Here is a 25,786-nt window from a genome sequence, read left to right on the forward strand (position 1 = left end):
TTGTCAATTATAATTTTATATGACATATTATTATAGTACTATATAACACATTATAATTATATATTTATGGTTATAATTTTTACATCGACAGGAGGCTTGCATACACGATGTTTCACTTTTATTCATTGTTCATTGCTGCTCTAGAAGAAGCTCCTATATCGCTTTTCTAACGGGCTAAGTATTTCCACCTCTCCCCATTTGTACTAAAAGCCACAAACACGGTCCTTGAAAGTTGAAAAGAAAACAAACAAACAAGACAGACAGACAAAAAAGGCCAAGAGACTCAGAAGTGAAATGGAAGACATCTTGTGAGTTGATGTTAGAGACTGAACAAAATACGCAAGCTTCATGTGCGTGGTGTACCCTGCTGGAAATCGGCAAACGGAATTCCTTTTCGTGTGGAAGATAACTGTTGCTTTGTCTCGGAATCCCCTGCTCTCCAGCGTGAGGACCTTGGGCCCGCCATGACTCACACTGTTTGCATTTTCATTTCATGTCACGATTGCCAAGGACCATCGTGGCTTGGGCTTCTCTTCCCCCAGAGTTTTGCTTCCCGCAAAAAAAAAATATTGTTATTTCCCCAGAAACTTACAGCAAATATTGAGAAAGCACTGAGATACTCAGAGCAGCTCTGACCAAGGCAAAGCCTCCCTTGCAGACTGTGCTTTCTGACCGGGCTTGGTGAGGGCGCAAGTGGAGAGTTGGGTTTTTCTACGGACCAGTCAAACAATGGGCTTAGCTTTCCCTTTATTTCATTTCATCTACGTTGACTGTAAGCAGTTTAAAGGTGTCCGGGGTGACTAATAAACTGTGGAGGCCTGAGCAATTGGGCCGGAGCCTGTTGTTTGGGACAGCCCCTCCACACGCCCCCCTGTCATTTCAGAGGAGGATGAGCTGGACGTGCCGGAGGACATCACTGTCCGGGTTATGTCATCCCAGTCCGTGCTGGTAGCCTGGGTGGACCCTATGGTGGACAAACAGAAGAAAGCTGTCGCCTCAAGGTACTTTTCTTACCTCTTCACCTTTCTTTTACGTATGAGAGGTGTGGTTTTTCTGGCCCCGACGAGACCTGTATTTATTGGAATGATTTCAGTCTCTGACTTGTGTGAATGCTGGTCTCTTCGGTAGCTGAACGATAGACTATTGGCGGCAATCCAGCCACTCCCGAGCACGGTCACACAAGCCAGATACTCCCGGGGCCTGGCGCGGGATGCCACGGCGGGACCCCACACCTCACTTGCTCAGTCTTGTCTCCTGTCCTCGATCCCATTTCTTTTTTCGCTCCTCCTTGCGGTTGCTTGGCCTCACTAATGCTCTATGTGCATGCGGAGGACACTGGCCGGCTGAGACGGGGTCTTATCCTGCCTTGTGTGGGCCCAGATGCTGCCCATAGGAAGACCCTCGTGGGGAGTGGTGGCCTTCCTCTGATGCCTGGCACACAGCGCGTCCCCTCCAGACACTGCTCAGGCACCAGACTACTTCCTGTGTAGCTCTTCGTGCATAACAAATGAATCGTACTTTTTCTGAGGCCATGACCTTGTGCTAGTCTGGTTTTTTATATTAATTTGCAATAGCAAGAGAAGAAAAAAACAATCATAAAGTTAAAATAATTTTTGCATTAAAAAGGCCACTAATGAACATCATTTTGACTGGCAGAGTAAGAGAGTCATCAACATTTTGTGATAAGTGACTTAGTACTTTATATAGCCAAGAGACGGCAACAGATTTGGTGGCCTACTCGTGACGTATTCATTTTCGCAACTATCTGCCACCAGGAAAAGTGAGTGTGCTTTAAAAAATGAATGAACTGTAGTGCTGAGAAATATCTGTTATATATACACGTAGCATTGATACTGTTATTTGATTTAGGCACGGTTTCTGTCACTGTCCGCTAGCACAGAGAGACATCTGCTTCCTTTGAAAGGCCTCAGGAGGTTCACGGTGATTCCCGCCCCAGATGCCTCATTGTGAGTGCTCCTGATTGCCGGTGGACTTTGATTCCAGCATCTAAATGCAAACAAAGGCAGGCTTGAGTTTTCTCAGCACGCTTGTAGTTAGTTGGTGTGCCGTGCCTGCACCTGAAGCCTTGTCCTGACTCAGTAAATGTCATCACGCACAGCACATTGTGAATGCACCAAATGCTCTCTCCTGCAAAGTGTCCACGGAGGCAATTACTTGGCAAAGGAACCCGGCAGATGCCGTCCGCCGAGCTCGGGGTGTCGAGGCTGCCCGAGACTGGGGAAGACCGCCGCGTTCAGTCCCGCTGTGTTTTCTCCTTGATACGCTCACCCCCGGGTTCTTTTGATCGGCTCCCCTGTCCTGCCATTGGTTACACATTGTTGCTCCTTCTCATGGTAATAAGTCTGCTCAAAGCCAGTGCTGCCTTCCCCTTGAGCCTCTAGGACACGTGCCTGACCTGGCATCAAACGGGTCATTTTGTCTTTCTTTTCAGGAAAGCCAAGGTACCCTGGGCCAGTTCTGACCCTTAACATGGCCCTTTCTATCCCCCTGACCCCCACATACGCAAAACACACACATGCACATACACGCCCCTGCAAAGGCGCCTGCCTCACCAAAGAGCCCTCCTCAAGCCCCTCCTGAATCCCTGCTTGCATTCCCTCCTGAATCCAGCTTTGAATCAGTGAGACTTTTCAGCCTTGGAAAGTCATCTTTCCTGGACTCCTTCTGACACCTTTGCCTGTCACTTAAGTAGATTCTTTGAGCCAATAACATAGTCGAGAGTGTAGGTTTTTCTCCTCTCCGGTTCCCCGGTTGACCTCCCAAAGGCATCACTTGTGGGGAAGGAAGAATGTCAGTGATCAGCTGCAGCAAACCGGCACCCGGGTGCCTTGTCCCCTTGTGTCCCCTTACAGACAGTACACCGTGCGCTACCGAGAGAAGGGGGAACTGGCGCGGTGGGACTTCAAGCAGGTGTCCAACAGGCGCGTGATGGTCGAGAACCTGATCCCAGACACCATGTACGAGTTCGCAGTCCGCATTTCCCAGGGGGACAGGGATGGCAAGTGGAGCACGTCCGTCTTCCAAAGAACCCCGGAGTCCGGTCTGTACTGCAAGCGGTCCTTGGCTGGTCGGTTTGGGGATACCCCCCAAATGAGGTGAAAAGTTTAAGAAGCCAGTCGTGATAAAGGTTTTTTTTAAAGTAGCATTAACCCTAAGTCTTGGTGGTATGTCTATGCACGAACACAACAAGTTAAGGAACTACTTCCTTCCGCCCGTGTTGTCTACTACCGGCCCATTTCATTAGCGTGTTACACTGACACGCGCAGCACATTAAATCCCAATGCGGAGCATCCGTGAATCACCACTGTGTGCGTGTGTGGTGCCGCCACGGCTCTGGGGGGTAGGGGAGACTTCTTTCCTTAGGCTGAGGTTGTGTTTGATTCAGGGGAAGAATTCTGCTCTGTATCCAAAGTTAAAGTTGTTTTCTTTTGAACCATGTCTTTATTTTTAAAAGCCTGGATTTTAATCTTGTCTATTTCAATATTCAGCCATGAGAGAATTCCTGATTTCTCAAAGCATTTCTCGGGGTACATCCAAGCTCACGCTATGACTCGGTGGAACCGATGGAAATCATGTCACACGAGAGCGAATGTAGAATTTTTCCTCGTGACAATACAAGTTAACCCAGTAACTCTCCCATAAAACCATGCACTTAAGGACTGTCCATCATTTACTTTTAGTGTGTGCCCAAGGGCGTTTTTAAAGCTTGTATCCTTGACCTTCCTTTTGTAGCTCCTATGACAGCTCCCGAGAACTTAAACGTCCAGCCAGTCAATGGCAAAACCACGGCTGTCACTGTAGCTTGGGACGCACTGCCTGAGACTGAGGGCAAGGTGAAAGGTAAGAACCTCGTTACTTAAAGTATGAGGTGGACGTGGGAGTGAAACCCCTGGTTGGCCAGTGTGTCTGGACTCTGATAAACACAGGCTCCGATCTCGGGTCTGGTGGCGGCACAGGAAACAAAGAAGCAACACACGGCTGTGAGGTGCTAGCCCAGCAGACAAGGCTGTTGCGTGCAGAGTCGGTTTTTCCATGGTCGGTAACATCCAGGTAGTCATGGAGATGCCTTTGCCTTCCGTACATACGCAAGGATTTGGGTGCTGCCATCAGGAGGGGTGTTGTTCATTTTTAATTGTGTGGGTGCAACATCCTAACCCTTTACCTGTACATTCAAGACACCTTGTTTTTCACGGTGTGCGTCTTTTCATTGTGCCGGTAACGCCATCGCCCGTAGCAGTGAGCGGTACCTCACGGGAACATAAGTGTCTTGAATATGACCAAAAACATTTTTAATGGGACTGAAAACTCAAGTAAGATAATCAAGTGGAAAATGGATTTTTTCCTATTTGTCAGCCTTTTTAGTTACTTTTGGGGAGTTGAGGGAAATTTGACCTTAAAATAACAATACTGTAGATTTAAAAATAGACTAAAGTAGTCTCGAATAGTTAAATTTTAAAAATTCTGTTGAGAATACTAAATAAAAGCACAACTCTTTTCTTTTGACTGTAAAAACTCTGAAGTGCCTCCCACAAGTCTGTTGGCGATACTTGAAAGGGGCGTATGGAGTTGTGTTTCTTTGACACCACTTTGTACAAATGGACCCTAAGGGCACTTTTTATTTTTGCGGAGTTTTGGAAGACAACTTTTGTCTTCAGAAACCATGAAACTTGGCCCCGGCTGGTGTGGCTCAGTGGATTGAGTGCTAGCCTGCGAACCAAAGGGTCGCCAGATCAATTCCCAGTCAGGGCACATGCCTGGGTTGCGGGCCAGGTCCCCAGTGAGGGGCGTGTGAGAGGCAACCACACAGTGGTGTTTCTCTCCCTCTCTTTCTCCTCCCTTTTCTCTAAAAATAAATAAATCAAATCTTTAAAAAAAGAAATTATGAGACATAGTGTCCAGAAGCCATGAGAAGTTTGTGTAAGCTTGAAGACATCCAGAAAATTACCACCGATCTCTTTTGAGAATTTCTTAATTAAAAAAAATGGGTGTTGTCTTTTGTATTCGACTGTAAGTTATCTTTGTTGTTGGCCTGTAAGGGACAGTAGAAGGAAGATAGGCACGAGATAGACTTTTCTAAACTTCAAGCTTTCTCACTTCCCAGTTTTCTAAGAAGAATATATTGTACTATTCTTGCTAATTTCCCCCCCCCCAGGAATAAATTAGGAACAAATGAAGAGAAGAAATACTTAGCTGGGCCCTTTTAATAACTCTTTTTATAAAAAGCTAAACATTGGCTCCTTCTGAACTAAGTATTGTGGTGCTTTAAAGGCTTCTAAAAAATGAATAAAGACAGCTTTTGGCCGACTCCTCTTTTTAGTTAAAAAATCAATTATTGCTCCTTTAGTGACATTATTACCACTTTACTTATTTTCTTTCCTTCTTCCATGTCTTAATTTATATTTACCTCTCTTTGGTGAAAGAAGCTCCCTGGTAGTCAATTCAATAGTACCAGAAATAATAATAGTTGCAAATGAAAACCACAATGAGATACCACTTCACCCTGGTCAGAATGGCCATCATAAACACATCAACAAACAATAAGTGCTGGCGAGGTTGTGGAGAAAGGGGAGCCCTAGCGCACTGTTGGTGGGAATGCAGACTGGTGTGGCCCCTATGGAAAACAGTATGGAATTTCCTCAAAAAACTAAAAATGGAACTGCCTTTTGACCCAGCAATTCCACTCCTGGGATTATACCCAAAGAATCCTGAAACACCAATTCAAAAGAACCTATGCACCCTGATGTTCATAGCAGCACAACTTACAATAGCCAAGTGCTGGAAGCAACCTAGGTGCCCATCAGTAAATGGGTGGATAAAAAAATGATGGTACGTTTACACAATGGAATTCTATGCACCAGAGAGAAAGAAGGAGCTCCTACCCTTTGCAACAGCTTGGATGGATCTGGAAAGCATTATGCTAAGTGAAATAAACCAGGGGGTGAAAGACAAATACCATATGATCTCACCTATAAGTGGAACCTAATCAACAAAATGAGCAAACAAGCAAAATAGAACCAGAGTCATTGAAACAAAGAACAAACAGAACCAGTAACCAGAGGGGAGTGGGGAGAGGGATAATGGGGAAAATAGGGGGAGGTCCATCAAGGAACATGTGTAAAGGACACATGGACAAAGCCAAAGGGGGTAAGTTGGAGGGTGGGAGGCAGGGTTGGGGGGTGAGGGGGCATGGTCGGGGGAAAATGGAAACAACTGTACTTGAACAACAATAAAAATATAATAATAATACTATCAATATAACTACAATGAAGAAAAAACCCCAAACACGGTATAAATATCTTTGGTGAACTGCATGAAGACTGTCCTCTCAGGTTTCATATGTTAAATATGAAAAAAAATTATTCATTTATTAGAGAGAGAGAGAAACATCTATTTGTTTCTCTACCCATCTACCACTGTTTATGCACTCAGTGGTTGATTCTTGTATGTGCCCTGACTGGGGACTGAACCCGCAACCTTGGCATATTGGGACAACACTCTAACAAGCTGAGCTGCTGAGCGAGGGCCCCGTATGCTGAATTTGCTGAGAACGGACAATTGCTAGCTAATCAATTAGGTGGCCCTGTCCATAACCCAGGCGCACGCGAGTCCACCTGCTCCCCTGTGTGTACGCTCCGGCCGCCGCCTCGGCGCTGTGCATCGCTAGGCTGCGGAGCCTGGTAGCGCACGTTCCGACCCGTCCTGCTCACACAGTCTGTCTGCGGGGCACAGGACGGCTCTCACTTTCCTCCTCCCGACCGTACTGCCTGCCAAATCGTTTCAGAATACATTCTTTCATATGCCCCGGCTCTCAAACCGTTTGGAGCAAAGTCCCTCACCTATCCTGGAGACACCACTTCTGCCCTGGTGGACGGTCTGCAGCCGGGGGAACGCTATCTTTTCAAAATCCGGGCGGCGAACAGGAGAGGAATGGGGCCTCACTCCAAAGCCTTCATTGTCGCTATGCCAACAAGTAAGCATTGTGTGTGTGTGTGTGTGTGTGTGTCTTCCTTCCCTCTCTTTGTGCTAATTGCGGTGTGTGCCCTTGAATCATGGTTCCTGGGCTTAGAATGGCTCCACTGGTGATTTTTGAGGCTAAGTTTGTACACTGATTTCTAAAATATTTTTATAGTCCCTTTAGAAGTTAGTCTCACCAAAGACTAAAATGTTACTGATGGCTAATAACATGAATTACTATTGTGTTATTACAAAAATACGACAAACACTGTCATTTGGGGTTTATGATGACAGGGAGAGGACATTTTTACAAGTGCCATGTGACATTTCTAGTTGTGAGCTCTCTTTAGTTTCTGAATCGCGTGTGAAATGCTTAGTTTGTATCCCGTGGTGGTTGGAATGCAGCGTTACTCAGAAGAGCTTCCGTTGCCCTGTTCATCTGGTCAGTATCAGAACCAAGCAGGTCAACGAAATCCCAAAATGGAGAGATTCCCTCCCTGCGTCCCCACATTCCCACCAGACACAGGGGGCGCTCTCCCTCATCACACTGCCAGCATCCCCACGTGGGTGTCCCCACGTGGCTCCACACCGCCCAGCCTGGTCCTGGAGGGAAGTGAAATAGATGAAGTTTGCTCCCTCTGGGTCCCCTTTTGCTACATAAATGCCCCTCCTCACAGCGCCCCTCTCCCCATTCAGTTGTGCTGTCACGAAAGGGTAGACTGTAGTGTGTGCTGAATGTTTTGCCTGCCTCAAGAGTCTTTGCCCTTTTGGCCCTATTTTGGAATTACAAATGTGTCCAGGATTACCGAGATTTTCATGGAGAAGGAGAAAGCGAGTAAGGATGCATGTTAAGGGGAGTAGGGAACTCGTAACTTCAAAAACGACGGGTTTGCCGCCCACCCACGTCACTTGCCAGTCACACACAGCACATCCCCACATCGTTAGGAGTAGAGACCGTTCAACATTTTATGTGATTGCTTGCCTACATTGTCAAGAGCAGCTAGGACACATCTGTACCTTACGAAAGTTAGTTTCATTAAAAAAAATCCTAGGTAAGATCTTGCTTTTGCAAAATCAATGGATTACTTCAAAGCACTCCTGTGCGAATTCCTTCCCAAAATAAGCCGTAACATGACCTCATTCAGTTTATGGAAATGCAGTTCACACATACTTTCTCAAACTATATCTATTACTTCAAGCAAAAGAAAACTCTAAAAGAGATCGCTGTAATTGAGAAAATGTGTCCAATGTTCTACAGAGTGAGAAGTTGTCAATAGAATGACCAGTTTTAAGCACCTCCCCCGCCGAGTTTAAGACTCACGTTCTGCTGCACAGCTTTCGGACTTCTTCTCTGATGGCGAATTCTTTAACTTCTCTTCCAGCCAGGACCGGCGAGTCTGAAGTTCAGCAGAAGACAGACGCTGAGAACAACTGGAAATCCGAACGCCCCGAGCCTTCTTCCTCTTCTCCCAGAGCCCCAGCTTCCTCCAAACACAGCCATCTGCCGGCCTCTCCCCAAGGGAGAAATGTCAAGAACCCCATTCCCGACTTGAAGAACAAGATACTGGCCAACGGCGGGGTGCCCAGGAAACCTCAGTCGACAGAACTCACAGAGGAGGAGGAGCTGGACGCCCCAGGGGACCTGCCGACATTGCCCTCGGAGACCCGGGACCAGACGCGGCAGCAGCGGCCACCAAGCCGACCTGTCCACCCGGCCCTTGCTTCTGGAAGGACTCCAGGGAGAGTTCGGGCACTGGTGCTGCCCCGAAAGGAAGGTGTGGATAAGGCTGGCTCCTCGCCGCCCTCCCACCCTCGTCTGGGGGCCTCTTCTGTGGCCCACACATCCGCTGAGGGCAGCCCCGGCCGCCCTGCCCACCGGCCTTCCAGCTCTGCAGACAACGACTCCCTGGACGGAGAGGAGGAAGGCCCGGCCGCAGGCTCCCCCCACTTCAAAGAGGCCTCCTCGGAGCCTCTGCAGCCCAAGAGCGCGGCCCCCGCACGGCCGGCCCTGTGGCCCAGCCGCCAGGTGGCCTCGGGTGGCGCCCTGCGCGACAGAGGCCCCACACACCATGGTGCCAGGCCGGCCTTGCCAGCGCGGAGAGCCCCCCATTCTGAGGCTGGGGAGGAAAATTCAAGGGCTTCGGCACCCCCCTCCAGACTTTCTCCACCCCCTGCAGGATCGTCTCGGCTACTGCCCACCAACGCACACGGGAAGGACGGACACAATGCCCCACCCGCAAAGGCCGACAATGCGCCCGCACGCCCTACCAAGTCTTCCCCGGCCTCTTCACGCCTCAGCTCACGGACACAGGTCCCTGAGAGGGTGGATGCCTCTGACGGCGACGGTGACAATGACGCAGAGGAAGAGGGGAGGCACGCCGAGGTTACCACCCAGACGCTCCGGGCCCGGCCGCCCGCAGGTGCCCCTGTCTCTGGTCATTCCGGCTTGCACAGGAACAAGCCCTTTGCCGTCCACGGCAGATACCCAAACAGGTTTGGCTACGGCCGAGGACCCCGACTACAGCCCTCCAGCTCCCCGCCGTCCACCGTGTCTCCCCGAGTTCACACGAGGGGGAATTCTCACCCCGCTTCCAATGTTAGGCATGGCTCGGCTATCCATGACGAGGAGAGCGAAACAGAAGAGGAAAAGCCACTTCCTGCCACGGTGGTGAATGACCACGGGCCTTCTTCCTCCAAGCGGCCTACCTCCCAGGGCAGGGACCACCCAAGCAGAGGCCCCCAGGGAGGGCTGAGCCTTCAGCGGAAGGGAGGCCTGGCAGAGAACCCCAAATCCGCTGGGAGCTGGGACAACTCTCAGCCTTCTAAGGCTCAGGATGTGGGACAGAGCACAGATTCGAGTGAAGAGAAGGATTCTCCCAAAACACAGCCGCCCCCCGCTCGGCCGCCCTCGGCGCGGTCACAGCACCGCCCCGGGTCTAGCGCGCCCCGAAGGAAGCACGCATTCCCCCAGGCTGGGCGTCCCCACCCTGTGTCCCAGGAAAGCACTTCCTTGGACCCTTACGCGTCCCCGTCCAGAAGCAGTCAGTCGTCCCTCCCGGCGAGCCCCCAGGGGGTGCCTCCTTCATCCTCCCAGAATCAGAACGAGGATTCCGAGAGCAGATACGGTGGGAACCACGAGGACGGCACAGAAGCACAGACCCCAGGAGTACGGGCGGCCGCCCATTCGGCCGGGGCCAAGGACGCCACCCCAGCCAGTCCCAAGCACCGCCAGGCGGAGGCTCCGGCAGGAAGCACGAGGGACAGCCACCTCCGCAGACCCCCAGGCTCCTTCCTGAGGCTCGGAAGGCCCTATGCCAACTCCCGCCCCCGGGCCCCTGGCCGGGCAGGGCCCCAGGCGGTGGGCAAGGAGGGGGTGGCCCAGGCCACACCATCCAAGAAGGAGCCCCTGACCGCTAAGTCTCCACAGTCTGTCTCGGCCGAGGAGGAGGAGGATGAGGACATGGGGTTTTTCAAAGGAGGAAAAGATGAGGACCCACTGTTTTCCTCTGTCTCAAAGTGGCCCTCCTCCTCGGGCCCTGGGGACAGCAAATACACAGATGGGAACAGCGCTGAGACAGAGTCTGCCCTTGTGCCTGCGCCCCCCAGGGGGAGCTCCCCCGAGGATGAGAACCCCACTCTGGTGCAGCACCCCCCTCCTCCAGGCAGCTCCCCAAGAGCCTCGCACCTCCCCCCCAGACTCCCTGCCCACAGCTCCGGCACCCCCAGGGCCCCCACAGGCACCCCGGCCAGGCCGAGGTACACCACCCGCGCCCCTCCGGCCTACACCTCCACCACCCCCATGCTGTCCCTGCGACAACGCATGATGAACTCCAGGTTCCGGAACCCCTTCTCGCGCCAGCCCGGGAGGCCCGCTTTCAGACAAGGTACTTGACTTTTTCTCGCATTTTCCTTACTGTTTTCAGCGGTGTTCACAGCAACTCCTGAGACACTTCTATTTTATCAAGCCTCTGCTATGCCCACGGACAGCATTAGCGGCCTTGCAGGTGGGACGTGATGGCACCCTCTTAGCTCTCTGGTCGGGTGTGCAGGGTGTCTCCCGGTTTTCCGACGGGGAAGCTGGGGCTGTGGGCTCTGAGCGGCTCGCCCCAGGTGGGACAGCTAGGCAGTCCCGGCTGAGCCGCAACCCTGGTTGGGAAACCGAGTTCCGCAGCCGGGGTCACCCCACTATCCCGCAGAGCCCCTCACGTTCCTTGGCATATGCCCTTCGCCTGTGAAAATAGGTCACAGCCACGATGCCAAACTCAGGCTCCGGTATTTGGGTCCTTTTCAGTTGTTCCCGTGACAGGTACGTCTCAGGGATTGCAGTAGGAGGTTGGGTACTTCCTGTGTGCTCGGACCACGTTCTCGCCGACTCTGCACACGCATCTCTCCACGGACCGCCCCACAGAGCACACTCCGGTGTCTCGGGGGGTGTGTGGCTGAGACGCCGCACTCGGTGGATGCTGTTTAACACCTGCAGAAAACACACGTTACAGATGAGCGCCACACAGAGCTGTAATGGGCAGGCGTGTGACTTGCACTGAGGGTGGAAGGAAGTAGACAGCTCTGAGCTGTGCCTCAGGGTTCACAGGGACCTCAGGGCAGGACCCGAGGCCTTCCCCCTAAGTCTGCATTCCTTGTACTCTTCTGGTAGGGAATCAGGGCTTACTAAAACATTTCTGAATGAACGTATTGGTATTTGTTCATCCGTGCAACGTATTGTTAGTTTAGTCCAATGTGCACAGAACACAGGCCTCACGTGGAGGTCCGTGTTCCATTAACAGTGACAATTTTAAGCAAGCCTAAGGCCCAAACAATAAGTGTAAAACTCACATGCCCTTGTATAGAGCACCCAGTACATGTTTAATTTTCCTTAACTACTTGAGCAAGAGAAATAAGTCTCTGCCCTGCACATAGTTGTCACAAAGCCCAAGCACTTTATCCCACGGAGGGGCTGGGCCACAGACTCCCCCAGCAGAGCCTGCCGCAGACGGCCGCTGAGAGATCTCGGGAGAGGAAGGGCAGGAGGAAGGAATGGGCAGAAACAGCAACCGAAAGGGCCGCCAACTGGGCCTCGAACTCCCTCTCTGAGCACATGCTTCTGGAGCAGTGCTGCAGGGCGCGGCGAGCTCTGAGTCAGCACGGTGCATCTGCACTTGGCGGTGGGGATGGTGGCCTGAGTCTGCGAGAAATGATGATCGCCTTTAGTGAATTTGCAAAGGAGACCAGGACAGCAGCTAGAACATCGTGGAGACAGGTTTCTCCACCCTTCCAGCCCCCTCTCCCCACACCTTGCAGCTGGTTAAAATAAAGCCGCAGCTACCAAGGCCTTGCCCCTTCACCTGGATAACGGACTCGTGCTGAACACTCCCATTCCTCCGATACGGCCAGAAAACGGTGACTTGACTCGTGACTGACATTCATAGGTGTCCCATGGACGTCACAGTGTCATTGTGTCATATAGATGAGCTATTGCTCTAAAATTCTGTTCGGTGTTCCTGTTGGAAACGATGGGCACCTGCTCATCGGTGGGTGTGAAGCCAACTCCCCAGGAACGTTGAGTTGACCGGGTTCTCCCTCTTTTTCGCGCCGTGCAGGTTCTAACGGCAGGCCGAGCGTGGAAGGGCAGGTGCTGCCGGACAGTCACGGGAAGCCAAGCGGACAAAGAGTGATCAATGGCCCTCAAGGAACCAAGTGGGTAGGGTGAACTTCTTTACGCATCTCGGTCGTCCTCGCGCTGCGGGGAGGAGGAAAGGGCTGGGCGTTGTGTAGCAATAATGAAGCGGTCTTTTCCCCTTTTCTCCAGTTTTAACCCCTCATCTGCTCAATGTGCTATACTCTGTACATTTCTTCCGGCGATCAGAAAAATCTTCGATGCTCCTAGGTAGCTAGTTTTTCTTCTCACAGCTGATAAGGCATGGGCCGTTGTCTCTCCTTTGCTTTGCCCGGCTAGGGAGCTCGACAAGGGTGTGGCGTAACCACAGCAGGGGCCTGAAACTCAATACAGGGCCTCACCAATGAACTTCTGTGGTTCCAGTTTACTTCTTGGTTATTGTTTAATTAACTGGTACACAAATTTTCTGTAAATTGTCTCAAACCCTGTGTAAAAGGAAGCAGGGTAAAAATAAATGCACAAACCAGAAAACCCTGGATTGAGTAGGCGATTTTTATCAGATCACCTTTGGAATCTTCCAGTAATGGTTGTTTGTCCAAAATAAAAAATGAGTATTTGTATTGTAAGTTCATTTAAGCTAAAAAACCAGCTTCTTGGATTTCAGATAAATGGTTAGGGATTTTTGATGGGTTGAGGATAAAAGTATTTTTTCAAAGAATTGCAAATTATTCATGGTGGCATTAATTCCCAGTCAACACTTCCCATAAGGTTTCAGGAAACATATCGAAGGATTTCATGAAATGTTCAGTCACAGGTTAACTAAAGATGCCTCTTATCATTTCTTAAAGGAACAGAAATTTATTACACGAAGAATATATATTAAAGCAAAAGTCAGGTGAACAATTTTGAACTCAACTGTAGGGGTAGATTTCAAAAGTAGGGTTTATATCAATGAGTCTTCGTTAATTACTGGGACAGGATCCAACCCAGCGCCCTGCTGCAGGGTCCTTCCCGGGCCTGGACCCGCAGAGCCGTGGCTCTCAAGTTCATTGTGGGCTTCAGAATCACTTGGCAAAGGGCCAGGTAATTTGCATAATTCCCAGGTGACTCTGGGTCTGCAGGGCTGGGATGGTACTTTGAGAGACGCCAGTGTGGACCATGAGTTTGTTCTTGAACAGAGATAACAATGCCTTATTATGTCAAGTTTTGTGATTCCTTTGAACATAAACTTTTTGAATACATACTGTACTGGGTGATGTGATTACAAATCAAGTTGTTTTTGTTATTGCAACTTTGATTTTGAACATTAACAGTGAAATGGCAACATTGCATGTTTTTAATTACACGAACAATACATGTTCATCGCAAGAGATGAAAGCAATTCAGAAATACGTGAGAAAGATAATAAGCATTCCAAACCACTTTTCAAAGATAATGCCTGTTAACACTTTGGGATGTAACTTTCTAGATTTTTTTTCTCTGCAGTTTTAAGCTTATAGACAAAAAAAGAATATATTTTTATTTTTGAAAAGTAATCAGCCCTTTGATCTGAGTTCACGTCTGTATATGCCAAATACATGTAGAATTTCTAAATCCTCTTCATGGGCTGCATAGTATTCTACCGCGTGGATGTGCCAAGTGTATTTAACCTCTGCCCTCCGTCAAGGGGCACTTAGGTTGCTTCCTGCTTTCCAGCATCACACACAACGTACTAAATGGCAAAAGCACTTGGAACATCTTTTGTATATTTGAGAGACTTGAAACCATTCACATCCTGCGTGGGTAAGAAACTGTACTGTGAACCACAACTGTTGAGCACCTTATTTTTACACTTTATGAAGGAGGCCAACGAAAACGGTATCTCCTACGCCTCACTGTAGGGCTTCCTTCGGTGCAAGTCTCATGCATGTATCCTCGGCGTGGGGTTAATGCGAACGTCTTGAAATGTCCGATAAAACCTTTAATCTGTGTCGTGGGTGTAGGTCGTGGATCTGGACCGTGGGTTAGTGCTGAATGCGGAAGGGAGGCACCTCCAGGACTCTCACGGCAACCCTCTGCGGGTTAAACTGGGAGGGGACGGCCGGACCATCGTGGGTAAGTGGGACCGGCGTGGAAGGGACGGAAGTGCCCCGGCCTAGCTGTAGAGTAGCAGCTTCCTCCCCTCCCCTCCCCTCCCTGATACTGAACGGGTTCCCCTGGACTGGTGACTTTGGCCGCGTGCTTTTCCCCTGACGCAGACATGAGTTATTCTCCCAGCAGACTCTGCACCCCTAGAACAGGTGGCCCTCACTCCTGTTCTGGAAGTGGGCAGCCTCGTGCGGGGGTCAGCACGCTTCCACCCGCAGGCCGGACCCTGTCCGCTGCCTGCTTTCTATGACCTGTGGGCTCAGAAGCCTTTTTTCATTTTTCAATGATTGCCAAAAAAAAAAAAAATCAAAGAATAATAACACAGTCGTACCTCGGTACTCGTCGCCTTCAGAACGTCTCAAGCACTGTACTTGCTGCATTTTGATAAGAAAAAAAAATGCGTCAGCACTCGGCGCTCGCTCAGTGCTCGCACGAGTCGCGCTGCCGCCCCACAAGAGGAATTGCTTCATCGGCCATGGTGTGCGCAGTGCTCGTCGGTCCCAGCACTGATCGTGAGTTCCGGAATGAAGTAACGGTGAATACCGAGGTACCACTGCGTGTGTGACATGTAAACATTATATGGAATCCACACTTCAGTGTTCACGCACAAATACGTGTTGGAACATAGAAACACCCGCTTCTTCGTGTGCTGTTTGTGGCTTCGTGCCCCACAGCGGGGCAGTTACAACTGACACTGGCCCATAAGAATTAAAAATATTTAGTCTCTGGCTTTTTACAGAAAACATTTGCCACCCCCGGTCCAAGTAACACTTTTCCCCCTTAGATGTAGGAATGAGAAAGAGGAAAGGATTACAGGGTATTTGATGACATGTTCATTAATTTACGCAAGAGGGTACAGAGTGATGGGCAATAGAGTAAGTCTAACACTCTCTGTGTCAACAGCAGATACCTCTGCCTCGGCTGATATCCTTTTAATTATTCCCTTGCCTTTTTACTGATTGTAAGATAAGAGCACGTGAGCTTGGAGAAGACACTTTCCTCTTGCTTGTTACTCTCCTGATTGTGTCCCCTCGCTGCACAGACTGTGTTTGGTCTTGTTTCAGATCTGGGGGGGACCCCCGTGGTGAGCCCTGACGGGCTCCCCCTCTTCGGGCAGGGGCGCTACGGCAAACCCCTGGCCAGTGCCCAGGACAAGCCCATTTTGAGTCTCGGAGGGAAGCCCCTGGTGGGCTTGGAGGTCATCAAAACAACCACTCGTGCCCCCACCACCACCGCGAGACCCACCACCATCCCTCGGCTCGCCACGACAACCCCGCGGCCCAGAACCACCACCCGCCGGACCACCACCACCATGCGCCCAGTGACCACCGTCCGAACCACTACGCAGACCACCACCACCGCCACCACCACCACCGCCACCACCACTACCCTCAAGCCCACCACCCCCACCCCCACCTGTCCCCCGGGGACCGTGGAGCGGCACGATGAAGATGGCAACCTGCTAATGGGCTCCAGGGGGGCCCCGGCGTGCTACCCTGAAGAAGGTAACGTCTTCCTTCTCGTGGCAGCCCGCATAACGGGTGCGCTGCCTGTCAGGGGAGGGTCCCAGAGGCTGCCGGGAAGTAGGCTGCGTGGCGGGACGGAAACCCGGGGCATGTCTAATCCCAGCAGGTGTGCTCGACGGGACCGTGTCACAGCCAGCGTTGTCAGATTTAGCAAATGGGGATAATGCACGGGACACGCTTACACGATAAAGCGTTGGCTCCTTACTTAAAAGTCTGGGCATCCTATGTTCTAGCTGGCAACCCCTTCCACAACCCAGGTAAAAAAAATTAGCTAAGACATGGGACATTATTAGTTTGGACTAGCATTTCCCAAGTGTGTCCCACTGGGTCTTAGTCGGTTAGTACTTACTAGACAGACAGACAGACAGACAGAGGTAGAGATGTATACTGCATACAGAAACGGTTCTGTGATTGGCTGTGTGCTTTAAACAAAGTTAAGTGGACTTCTGACTGTTGGATCACTCTGGACCATCAAATAATCCTTTTGTGCATTTCCAAGAACAGCTGTGTTTCTACAGCACGTTTGGCAGTGGAACACTTTCTGGATCAACAGCAGGGGCTTTCCGTGGGGAGGTGGACACTGCACCATTCCCCTGCTTTGGGGCACCCAGTCAGGGCTGCCCTCTGCCCCTCCTGAGAACGGCCAGCTTCCCCTAAAGAGCGGAGCTGGGACACTTTCAGTCTGGTCCTGATGCAGCTGGGATGGCGCCCTCTTTGCTGCTGAGTCCCTGTTCACGCGGCTTTGGAAGAAGTCGCCCTGCATTTGCCTCGGGCTTGGCGGAGGCAAATTCATCTTCTTCCCCTCGGAGTGAAGTGACCTGGCATCGGCCGTGAGGCTTGTGTGTTTTAGGCTAATGCGGAGTGAGGACCCTTCATTTCAGCAACCGTTCACACGCCCAGAATCCTTACCCAGCGTCACTGACCGTCATCAGCCCAATCAATGTGAACTTGAATGCCACGTCCGAGACCCGAGACGCTGTTGGAAGTCAGTCGTTGCACGAGAGAGTTCCAAATAAAGAGGAATGTTTGACACATCTGAAAAACGAACACCAGACAACAGGAAACCGACTGAGGAAGAGAAGCATGGGAAGAATTCTCCCAGTGGACAGGAGTTACATTTCACCTTTGGGTTTCTGGTAGGACATATTATGTACTTTCCTTGACCTCTTCTGCACACGTAAACCTGTTTATTTTTAAACATGGAACTGGAATTAGAATAGCTATTTTCTTAACAATTGTCTGTAAACAGAACAGTGACTGTTTTGGATTTCACTTTAATTACTCTTATTAATATTTTGCATTTTCTTTTGTCTGCTTTTATATAGGCTTTGTAGGTGTTCTTTCATTTACTTTGTATTTTTGGCCTTTTATTTGGCATGAAAGTGAATATTTTTCTTGGCATTTTGTTTCTTCTTCTCCTTGCAAATCATGATACATTTACAAAGGTGGGCAAAAGTAGGTTTACAGTTGTGAGTACACGAAACAGAGTTTATTCTTGTGTCATTATTAATTCTTGTCTTATTTACTTGCACTACAGCTGTAGACCCACTGTTACCCTCCTCTGTGTGTATATTTTTTCTTCACCCACATCCTACCTTCTGATTCCCTAACGTCCAAGTGTTAATAATAACTTGCCTCTAGGTAGTATTTTCAAAATAAGTACAAATCAGCACAAAGTCCTGGGAAGAAATTAAATTTAAAGGAAAAAGTGTGTCCTTTTAAACAGTTTTATAATGTACTATAATTTATTATTTTTAAAACACAGCCGGCCCTTGAATAATAAGGGTTTGAACACACAGGTCCACTTATACGCAGATTTTTTCCAATAAAAATTGTAAATGTATTTTTCTTATGATTTTCTTAATAACATCTTTCCTGTAGCTTACTTTATCATAAGAATCAGCATATAACATACATAACATACAAAATCTGTGTTAATTGACTATGTTATCAGCGGCTTCCGGTCAGCAGTAGGCTATTAGTAGTTAAGTTCTGGGGAGTCAAAAGTTACACTCAGATTTTTGGCTGCGTGGGTGGTTGACGGCCCTAACCCCTGCGTTGTTCAAGGTCAACTGCAATGTGAAAATCTGAGTCAAAACTACTCCCGAAAACCCTGTGCATCGTCTGTAAAATACAATACCTTGCCATTTCCTGGCTGGACACCCTGTGGTGGCCTTGATGTGCCAACACGTTCTGTAAACGCCACAGTGACACTCAGGGCAGGGAGAGGCTACCAGGAGGAGGCTCTGATGGCAGTAGAGGACAGTCCTAGGTCTCCCCCGACCGTAGTCTGCAGAGCCACCTGCACCATAGCTCCCGGCCTCTCTCTGTGCTCACCAGCCTGTGTTTTCTCTCCGCCCCTCCCTTCTGGTGCAGGAAGCATAGTCCACGGTGCACACTCCCAAGGTCTGGGGCGCACGTGTGCACCGCCAGTGTGTACCAAGTGACACTGGCGTGGCACTTTGCAGCCTGGGAGCCCGAAATGGTTATTGTTGTAGTAATCCTGATTTAGAACCAGCCATGGTGATCTGTGACTGAATGTCTGTTCTTCTAAGCTCCTCCCCTCCCCCAAACCCTCATCCTGTGGACATTTGTCATTAGATGCCATTGGCAAAGTCCAAAAATTTTGTTTCCAGCCCCCCAGTGTTAAAATCATCTTTTTGGATCTCACAGTCTAGGCTCCCCTGTTTAAAGCATGATCCCCTTTTCCTGGAAAATGCTGCTTTAAAATAACGTTCCAGGAATAACCTTGACTTCTTCAGTCCTTCCAGTAATTCAAGTGCGTTCACGTCCTTCTGGGTTAGTTACGGATGCCCTGCTGTGTGCCTCTTCCTGTGGGCCTAGAAGCATATGACGTGCTTGTTCCCAGTGCGTCCTTGCTTCCACTCGTCCCCCTCCTCCCTCTCTCTCTGCACACATGTGTGCGCATGCGTCCCTGGACACTCTCTGTTGGCTCTGACATCCCGTTAGATGGTAAAGTCCTTGCAGGAGACAGAGTGTCTCCTTCTTCACAGCACCTAATCCTTCGTCTTCGGGTTTCCTAGAGAATACTTTCAGCTCTAGGCGTGCTCCGTTTTCTCACTGAGAGGTAAAAGCCGGTGGTCCTTGCCTTCCAGGTTCCATTTCTGCCTCGGGTCTGAGGAGATGACGTGCGTTTGGAAACGTGATGCACCAGCAGACCATCTTCAGCAGTCTGGGACGTGATGGGGCCTGCGCCGGGAAAACAGCAGTCACTATGGAACGGCCCCTCCCACCGCGGCTCGCTCTCACGACGGAAAATGCGAAGGGAATAATTAAAAGTTCACCTGGCCTGCACCAGCCGTACACGTTGCAGATATCCTCAGGTTTCAGATGGCTGTCTCTCACCTCCTCTCTAAAGTTCTGAGAATATTTCGTATAGTTTTAAAAAATATTTCTGGACCTAAGGCCCTAATATTTGGGGAGGAGGGATATTTTGCACCCAAGAGAATAAACCATACCACCGTGGTCGGTGGCTGGCAGTTACTTTTGTATGAAGAAGTGGAAACTTTGACATTGATGTGCAGTTGACTTAAAAAACATCCAGTGTTACGTAGTTCCACGTGGTTTGAAAGGCACTTGGGTGGGGCAAATTCTGATGGTCAGCTTTTTATACAAACAAATGTAAAGACACATCATTACATCTTGGAAGTGACTTCTACTTGGAATCCAGTTGGTGCTATCGTAGAAGAATATGCCTGGCTTTATTTGGTCTTTGAAAGAAGAAGGGGCACTGGGTGACTCAGGGTGATGTTTGCTTATACCAGAAGGCTTCGCTGCCTCTCACCTCGAGAAGCGACCCCCGTCTGCAGGTAAAAGGCGTCGTTTCTGTGACCTGCTGCCGCCCGGGAGTATTTCAGCACTTCCAGGAATCGCACTTGGCCCCGACACCCACGAAGGAAACTGGACTTTTCCCCTTTCTTGTTCACTCTGAGATGCAAAAGCTGTACAATGTATTCATTTTTGACCTGGCCAAAAACAACAGTGAAAAGAAATGGATCTGAACGGATAATGAGGCAAAACAAGGCTGTGTTCTTAAGAGTTAAGCTGACGAGGGAAAGAAAATGGTGTTCCAGGGAACAATGGCAGGATAACCCCAAACGTCAGGGGCGGTGAACTTGACACTGCCTGATCTGCACCAGCCCAGCAGTGATTCTTCCTGGATCCAGGCGTGTTGACATTGGAATGACCGCAGGAAAAACGGTGTTTCGTAGTTTTTCATGGAATGACCGTTGTGACCCCAGAGGGTGGATCATTGACCAGCTCTCTCTTGTGGCCATTCACGGGCCCCTTGGAATGCGTCCAGTGTTGCCATGACAACGGTGACGTGGGTGCTGGGCACCTCCCAGGCCTCCCGTGGCTTCGGGCTCCGCACTCTGTTCCTCGGCAGGGCTGGGTGGCAGCGTGAGGTCGCCAACGTCCCCCGCTGGTGGGGTTTGCTTTGGCGCCATTACATTCGTGATGTCATCCAACCCGGGCTCCAAACAGGCCAGTGGAATGCTTCGACAGGAATATTTCTGGGGAGAGATCAATGATTTTCTAACAATAAAAAACTCCAATTGGTGCCTATAATTTTTTAGCGAAGGGGACTTATACACTTTCTACTTCAATTTCCCCTTTATTATGCTGTGGAATGAGGATTCTAATAGAGCACCTTAAGGTTTACAAGCAGTTTCATTGGTTAGTTTAGCTTTTTAAGAAGTGGAGGCAGTTTTATGAAGGGTAAAGTACACAGTCTATGGAGCCAGAGGGCTTGAAGTCCAAGTTCAGTTTTAGCTCTGTCCGGGCCTGTCGTAAATCCTTGATGTCCTTGGCTGCAAAGTGGGTAGAAGTCCAGGCCTGGACCTTAAGAGTCTTATGTGAGGATTAACGCCAATAACATAGCGTTGAAAGTGCCTGGTGCCCAGAGGCATCTGATTAATTGTAGTTATTTCTTCCTGCCGTCCCCTCCCCCACTGCCTTTTAGGGGGCACTGAATCCAGGGCTCTGTGTAACTGCGGTGGGCTGCAGGTCCAAAGAGGGGAAGAGACGCCTCTGAATTGTTTTGTGTTAGAAAATTTTTTGCCTCACGATTTTATCAACTACAGAGAAACGTTCTGCTTTTCACTGTGCGTCTACTGTCCCCTAAGTAGAGAAATACATCGATTTTCTTGCATTTTCTCAAAAAAGACTTATGTGCAAAATACCCAGATAATGGTGGCAGAAATGTGTTTAGCTTTGTGGGCTTTTTTTGTTTTGCTGAAATCACTCACCTTGTTTAACCACATTGTTATTCATGCTCATATCAGTTCCATCATTAACACAGTCATTTTAATAATGGTTCTTATAATTAGGGCTTCCAGGAAGAGGCAGAAAAAAGTCACATGAAGTTGTATAAATTGCACTGGAAGGACAATTCTGCAGGCATAATAGACCCGGTGGTCTTGTAAGGAAAGCCCGACCTGTTTGTAAAGAGAAATCTGCAGTCACTGGAATGTTATTTCCAAACTCCATCTGCAGAAAAAGATGCCTGATTAGCGCAGATTTATCTCCTGAGTGGGGAGGCAGAGTGAAGGTGGGAGGGACACGCAAGGCCCCGGAGACCCACGTCGCTATGTTTTGCAAAGTCAGGGAGGCAGAAAACCGCTTTGCTTCTAGAACATGCGATAGGCCGTGGGCCGGAGAGAAGGAAGGTGCCGTGAGCCCTCAGGTGGCGGATTCCTGTCCCCGCCCTGAGAACCAGCCGCCCGCTGTCTCCCCAGACTCCTTGCTGCTTCCCGACCATGCCTGTCCTTGGGCCTATGACAGAATGGGTCTGGGGACCTCCCCGCAGCAGGCAGGGTGCGGGGTGCTGAGCGGCCAGGAGGGAGGCCAGAAGGAGCTCGCTGTGCCAGAGGCCAGGACTGGGCAGGGCTTTTCCTCTGCCTGCGGGAGCGCATCTGAGGGCCCCGCTCTGGGCTCCAAGGAGAGGGGTCCGGCCCCTCTCGGCGCTGATGCTGTTCCTGCCGGACAAGCACGGGAGGCCCGGCTTGGAGGACTTACTCCCCCGAAACGGCCACGGGGGAGGAGCCTCCCACCCTGGACAGGGTTCTGAGCCGCCCGGGGAGAGAGCCCGGGCACTGATGCCTCTGTCCCCTCCTTCCTCCCTAGATGACTTCTCAGGACTGGAGGCCGACACGGCAGCACCCACGGAGGAGCCCTACTTGGTCTACGATGAAGGTACTCACTGAAGTGAAGCGCACTCTTTGGATAATCTCTTTCCTGCTGGGAGGGTCTTATTTTAATCACTAGGTGCATGGTCTGAATCGCAGTTTCCTTCCGAACTCTGGGCTGGGTGGCCATGCTTAGGGAAGGGTGGGTGTAGCCCAAGCTTTTAAGTTACTCCCAGTTCATCTGTGATCAAAGAAACAGTGGGCTTGGTTGGAAAGTCAGCCTCCAAGCAGGTGCTCTGTGCTTCCCGTCTCTCCCTTCCGGCCCCTCCTTCCTCCGGAAACCCTGGAGTGGTCAGGTCCGCCGCCTCGCCGCCCACAGAGCTTTGTCACACCGACGTCTCCGCTTCGTCTCTGGGCTCTTCTCATGCTTCCCTGTTCTCGTTTTCTAATTACATGAAAAAATGCAATGCCTTGGCCGGGGGGCTTGATGGGTTGGAGCATCGTCCTGTACGCCAAAAAGGTTGTGGCCGCAGTCCCGAGTCAGGGCACAGACCTCGGATGGGTTCGATCCCTGGTCGGGGTGTGTACAGGAGGCAACCACTGCTGTTCTCACATCGATGTTTCTCTCTCTTTCTCTCTCTCTCTCTCCCCGGCTCCTTCCCCCTCCCTCTCCCTCTCCCCCCTACCCCCTCCCTCTCTCTCCAAAATCAGCAAAAACATATCCCCAGGTGAGGATTAAAAAAAAATGCAATGCTACAGATGTGTAGAACTTTTTTAATCATAGACTGTTTTCAAGTACAGGTAGGGCTTATAAGATCGAGAACACCAATACCTGTTTGGGCAGTTGCCCAGTGAGAGGTGACCAGCAGTGGCGGTATGCGTGTGACCCTCTGACTCTCCTGTGTGTTTTATAAGTTGCCTCCGCAGTTGGAGAAATTCATGTAGGTGTCTTGTCCCCACCCTGGTGCCAGCCTTTGGCACTCAGAAGGTCCTCATTTTTGTGTGTCCTCTTCCTGGTAATTATCTGCCGCTCCAATGGTCTTAAATCACCAATGTATTATGATGACATCAATGGTGTAATCTGCTTTGGTTGTGGTGTACAATCAAAGCAGATCACACCTTTTGATGTGGCGTAACTCCAGTTTGATGGAGTGGTTTAATCTTTCAAACAAAAGCGGACTTACAAAAACATCGCATGTCAGAAAGCACAGGAAAGTTTCTTGGGACCTTAAAAAATACTGTGCACCTTTCTTGCTGTCTTTGAGCTGTTGCAAAGGGAGCAGAGTTTTATTTTCTTTTTTAAATGTTAAAGAATTCGGCAATGGAGCCCTGGCTGGTGTAGCTTAGTGGATTGAGCACAGGCTGCGAACCAAAGCATTGCAGGTTTAATTCCCAGTCAGGGCACATGCCTGGGTTGCGGGCCACGGCCCCCAGCAACCGCACATTGATGTTTCTCTCTGTCTCTCTCTTTCTCCCTCCCTTCCTTCTCTAAAAATAATAAATAAAATCTTAAAAAAAAAGAATTCAGCAATGGGGGAAAATTGGGACAACTCTAATAGAACAACAATAAAAACATAAATATTAAAGAATTCTCTTTGTAGAATTAATCTCAACTTCTCCTGAGAAAATAAAAGCCCCACATGATAAGTGAAAGAAAAAAATCAATTTCCATTTCTGATGTGAATCTTTCCTGGCTCTGAAAGGGAAAAGTATTCAGGTCGAGAATGACCTTGGACCAGGGACGGGAACGTGCTAAACGGGACGGAGTCGAAGGCTTGCTCCAGCGGGGATCCTGAAACCTCATTTCCCTGGCCACATGTGTGTCTTCTTTCCTTTCCTTTCTTTTCTCTGCAGCTGCTCTTCTGAGGGGGCTGAAAGGAGGAGAAATGTGGTTTTGCTGGAAAGAAATTACATTTGGGCACTTGCATTTGTGGGGGTGTGTGTGTGTGTGCATGCTTCAATCTAGAGCTGGGTCTCAGGAAGGGATCTTTTGGCTGCAAACAGTACTCCTTTTCCGGAAGTGCCCAGGCACCAAACCTCGCCATTGTTTCAGATTACACCCTCGAGACCTCCAGGTCCCCGGCCACCACCACACCCGCCACCCCTGCGGCTGTGGCACTGAACCTGGGAGTCATCCTGCCCGAAGGCACCATCGGTTCTTTTCCCGAAGAGGAATTCGACCTGGCTGGAAAGAAGCGATTTGTTGGTAAATAGAGCTTTGCTCATCAGAGCAACATGGGTATTTGACGTTCGTTCTTTGAAGAAGAGCATAGCGAACCCCTTGGCCGGGCCAGGGAGGCCCACCGGGAGCAGAGCTTTCTCAGAGCGAAGTTTCCATTTGGGGTGATTCGGGGAGTCGTCCCCACTTAGCAGCACTGAACGCGCTTCCTGCACCACCGGGGGCCGGGGGCCTGCAGGGGCACGCTGGGGACTGGACAGAGTGGAGAGTAGAGAGGGCTGCCCGCTGTCACCTCAGAGGAAGGGACACTTAGGAACCGTGGGCTCCAGCCCAGGCTGCGGACAAGACGCCCTCCGGGCTTCGCCTGCAGATTGTCAAGTTCGTCCTCAACGGTGAGCGGGCGACGGAGCCACGGGGGCTGTTTCTCCCGGCTATTCCCCGTCGTTGTCATTGGCCTCCAGGAACTGGGGTCTAGAAATTCACTTTCCCCTTTTCTGTCCGTCATGAACGCAATTTGGAGAGGAATTTCCGTTTCGCTACATTGTGTTTCCTTCCCTTGGGGAGTCTTCTTTTCCGTGCCCTTAACGAACTTCACTAATGAGACGGGTTAATATATTACTAAGTGGGGAAATAAATAATATCTGACGAAGTAGGACTGGCAACAGCTTAAACTAATATCACGCATTTGGCCTCCAAAACAAATGCTCTGCCGCGAGCAGAGGGCAGCTCCGCCAGCCAGCACGCGGTGCCGAGTGCCCAGCCTACGCGCACTTGAAGGATAAGGGTAATCAGGGTGAGGTCGCATTCTTGCGGCCGAGGCTAAGGCAGGCCCGTGTCCGTCGGCAGCCTGGCTGCCTTCACCCAACCTGACTTTCTCTCTGTAGTTCCACGACAGGCTCTGAAATCCTTTTAGCACTATTATTAGCTATTCCAAAGAACTCTTCAGAAGGCGGAGAGGCTTACCAGCGCCTGGCTATTTTAATATGTCTAGAACTCTATAAAGCGCAGTAGACTTCCTGATGAGGTCCACAGACGAACCCCAGGGCCTAATTTTATACAAGTTATTGGAAAGTGCGGGAGCTAAAACTTGCTTGTCATTGTCATGGTCCCTGAGAATGGAAACCTGAACCGGAGCCTCAGTGGAACGTTTAGAAAGTATTAGAAGGTCGTTACACGAGAGCACGCGGAGTCCTGCGTGTACAAACCCCAACTCCGG

General features: G+C 50.1%; 1 protein-coding gene across 2 annotated transcripts in view; it reads left to right on the forward strand.

The window, feature by feature from the left end:
- FNDC1 (fibronectin type III domain containing 1) overlaps positions 1-25,786 on the forward strand; it is a 77,231-nt gene that overhangs the window by 37,620 nt on the left and 13,825 nt on the right. For both annotated transcript variants that reach the window (XM_045843758.1, XM_045843759.1), the window contains 10 exons: positions 884-1,001; positions 2,874-3,061; positions 3,754-3,861; positions 6,803-6,991; positions 8,358-10,859; positions 12,573-12,673; positions 14,572-14,683; positions 15,781-16,221; positions 22,390-22,458; positions 24,445-24,597. In XM_045843758.1, coding sequence (XP_045699714.1) covers positions 884-1,001; positions 2,874-3,061; positions 3,754-3,861; positions 6,803-6,991; positions 8,358-10,859; positions 12,573-12,673; positions 14,572-14,683; positions 15,781-16,221; positions 22,390-22,458; positions 24,445-24,597 — 3,981 coding nt within the window. The remainder of the gene's footprint in view (positions 1-883; positions 1,002-2,873; positions 3,062-3,753; positions 3,862-6,802; positions 6,992-8,357; positions 10,860-12,572; positions 12,674-14,571; positions 14,684-15,780; positions 16,222-22,389; positions 22,459-24,444; positions 24,598-25,786) is intronic.

Source organism: Phyllostomus hastatus, unplaced genomic scaffold, assembly GCF_019186645.2.
Source record: "Phyllostomus hastatus isolate PE091 unplaced genomic scaffold, TTU_PhHast_1.1 phas_contig_40, whole genome shotgun sequence".
NCBI classification, from domain to species: Eukaryota; Metazoa; Chordata; class Mammalia; order Chiroptera; family Phyllostomidae; genus Phyllostomus; species Phyllostomus hastatus.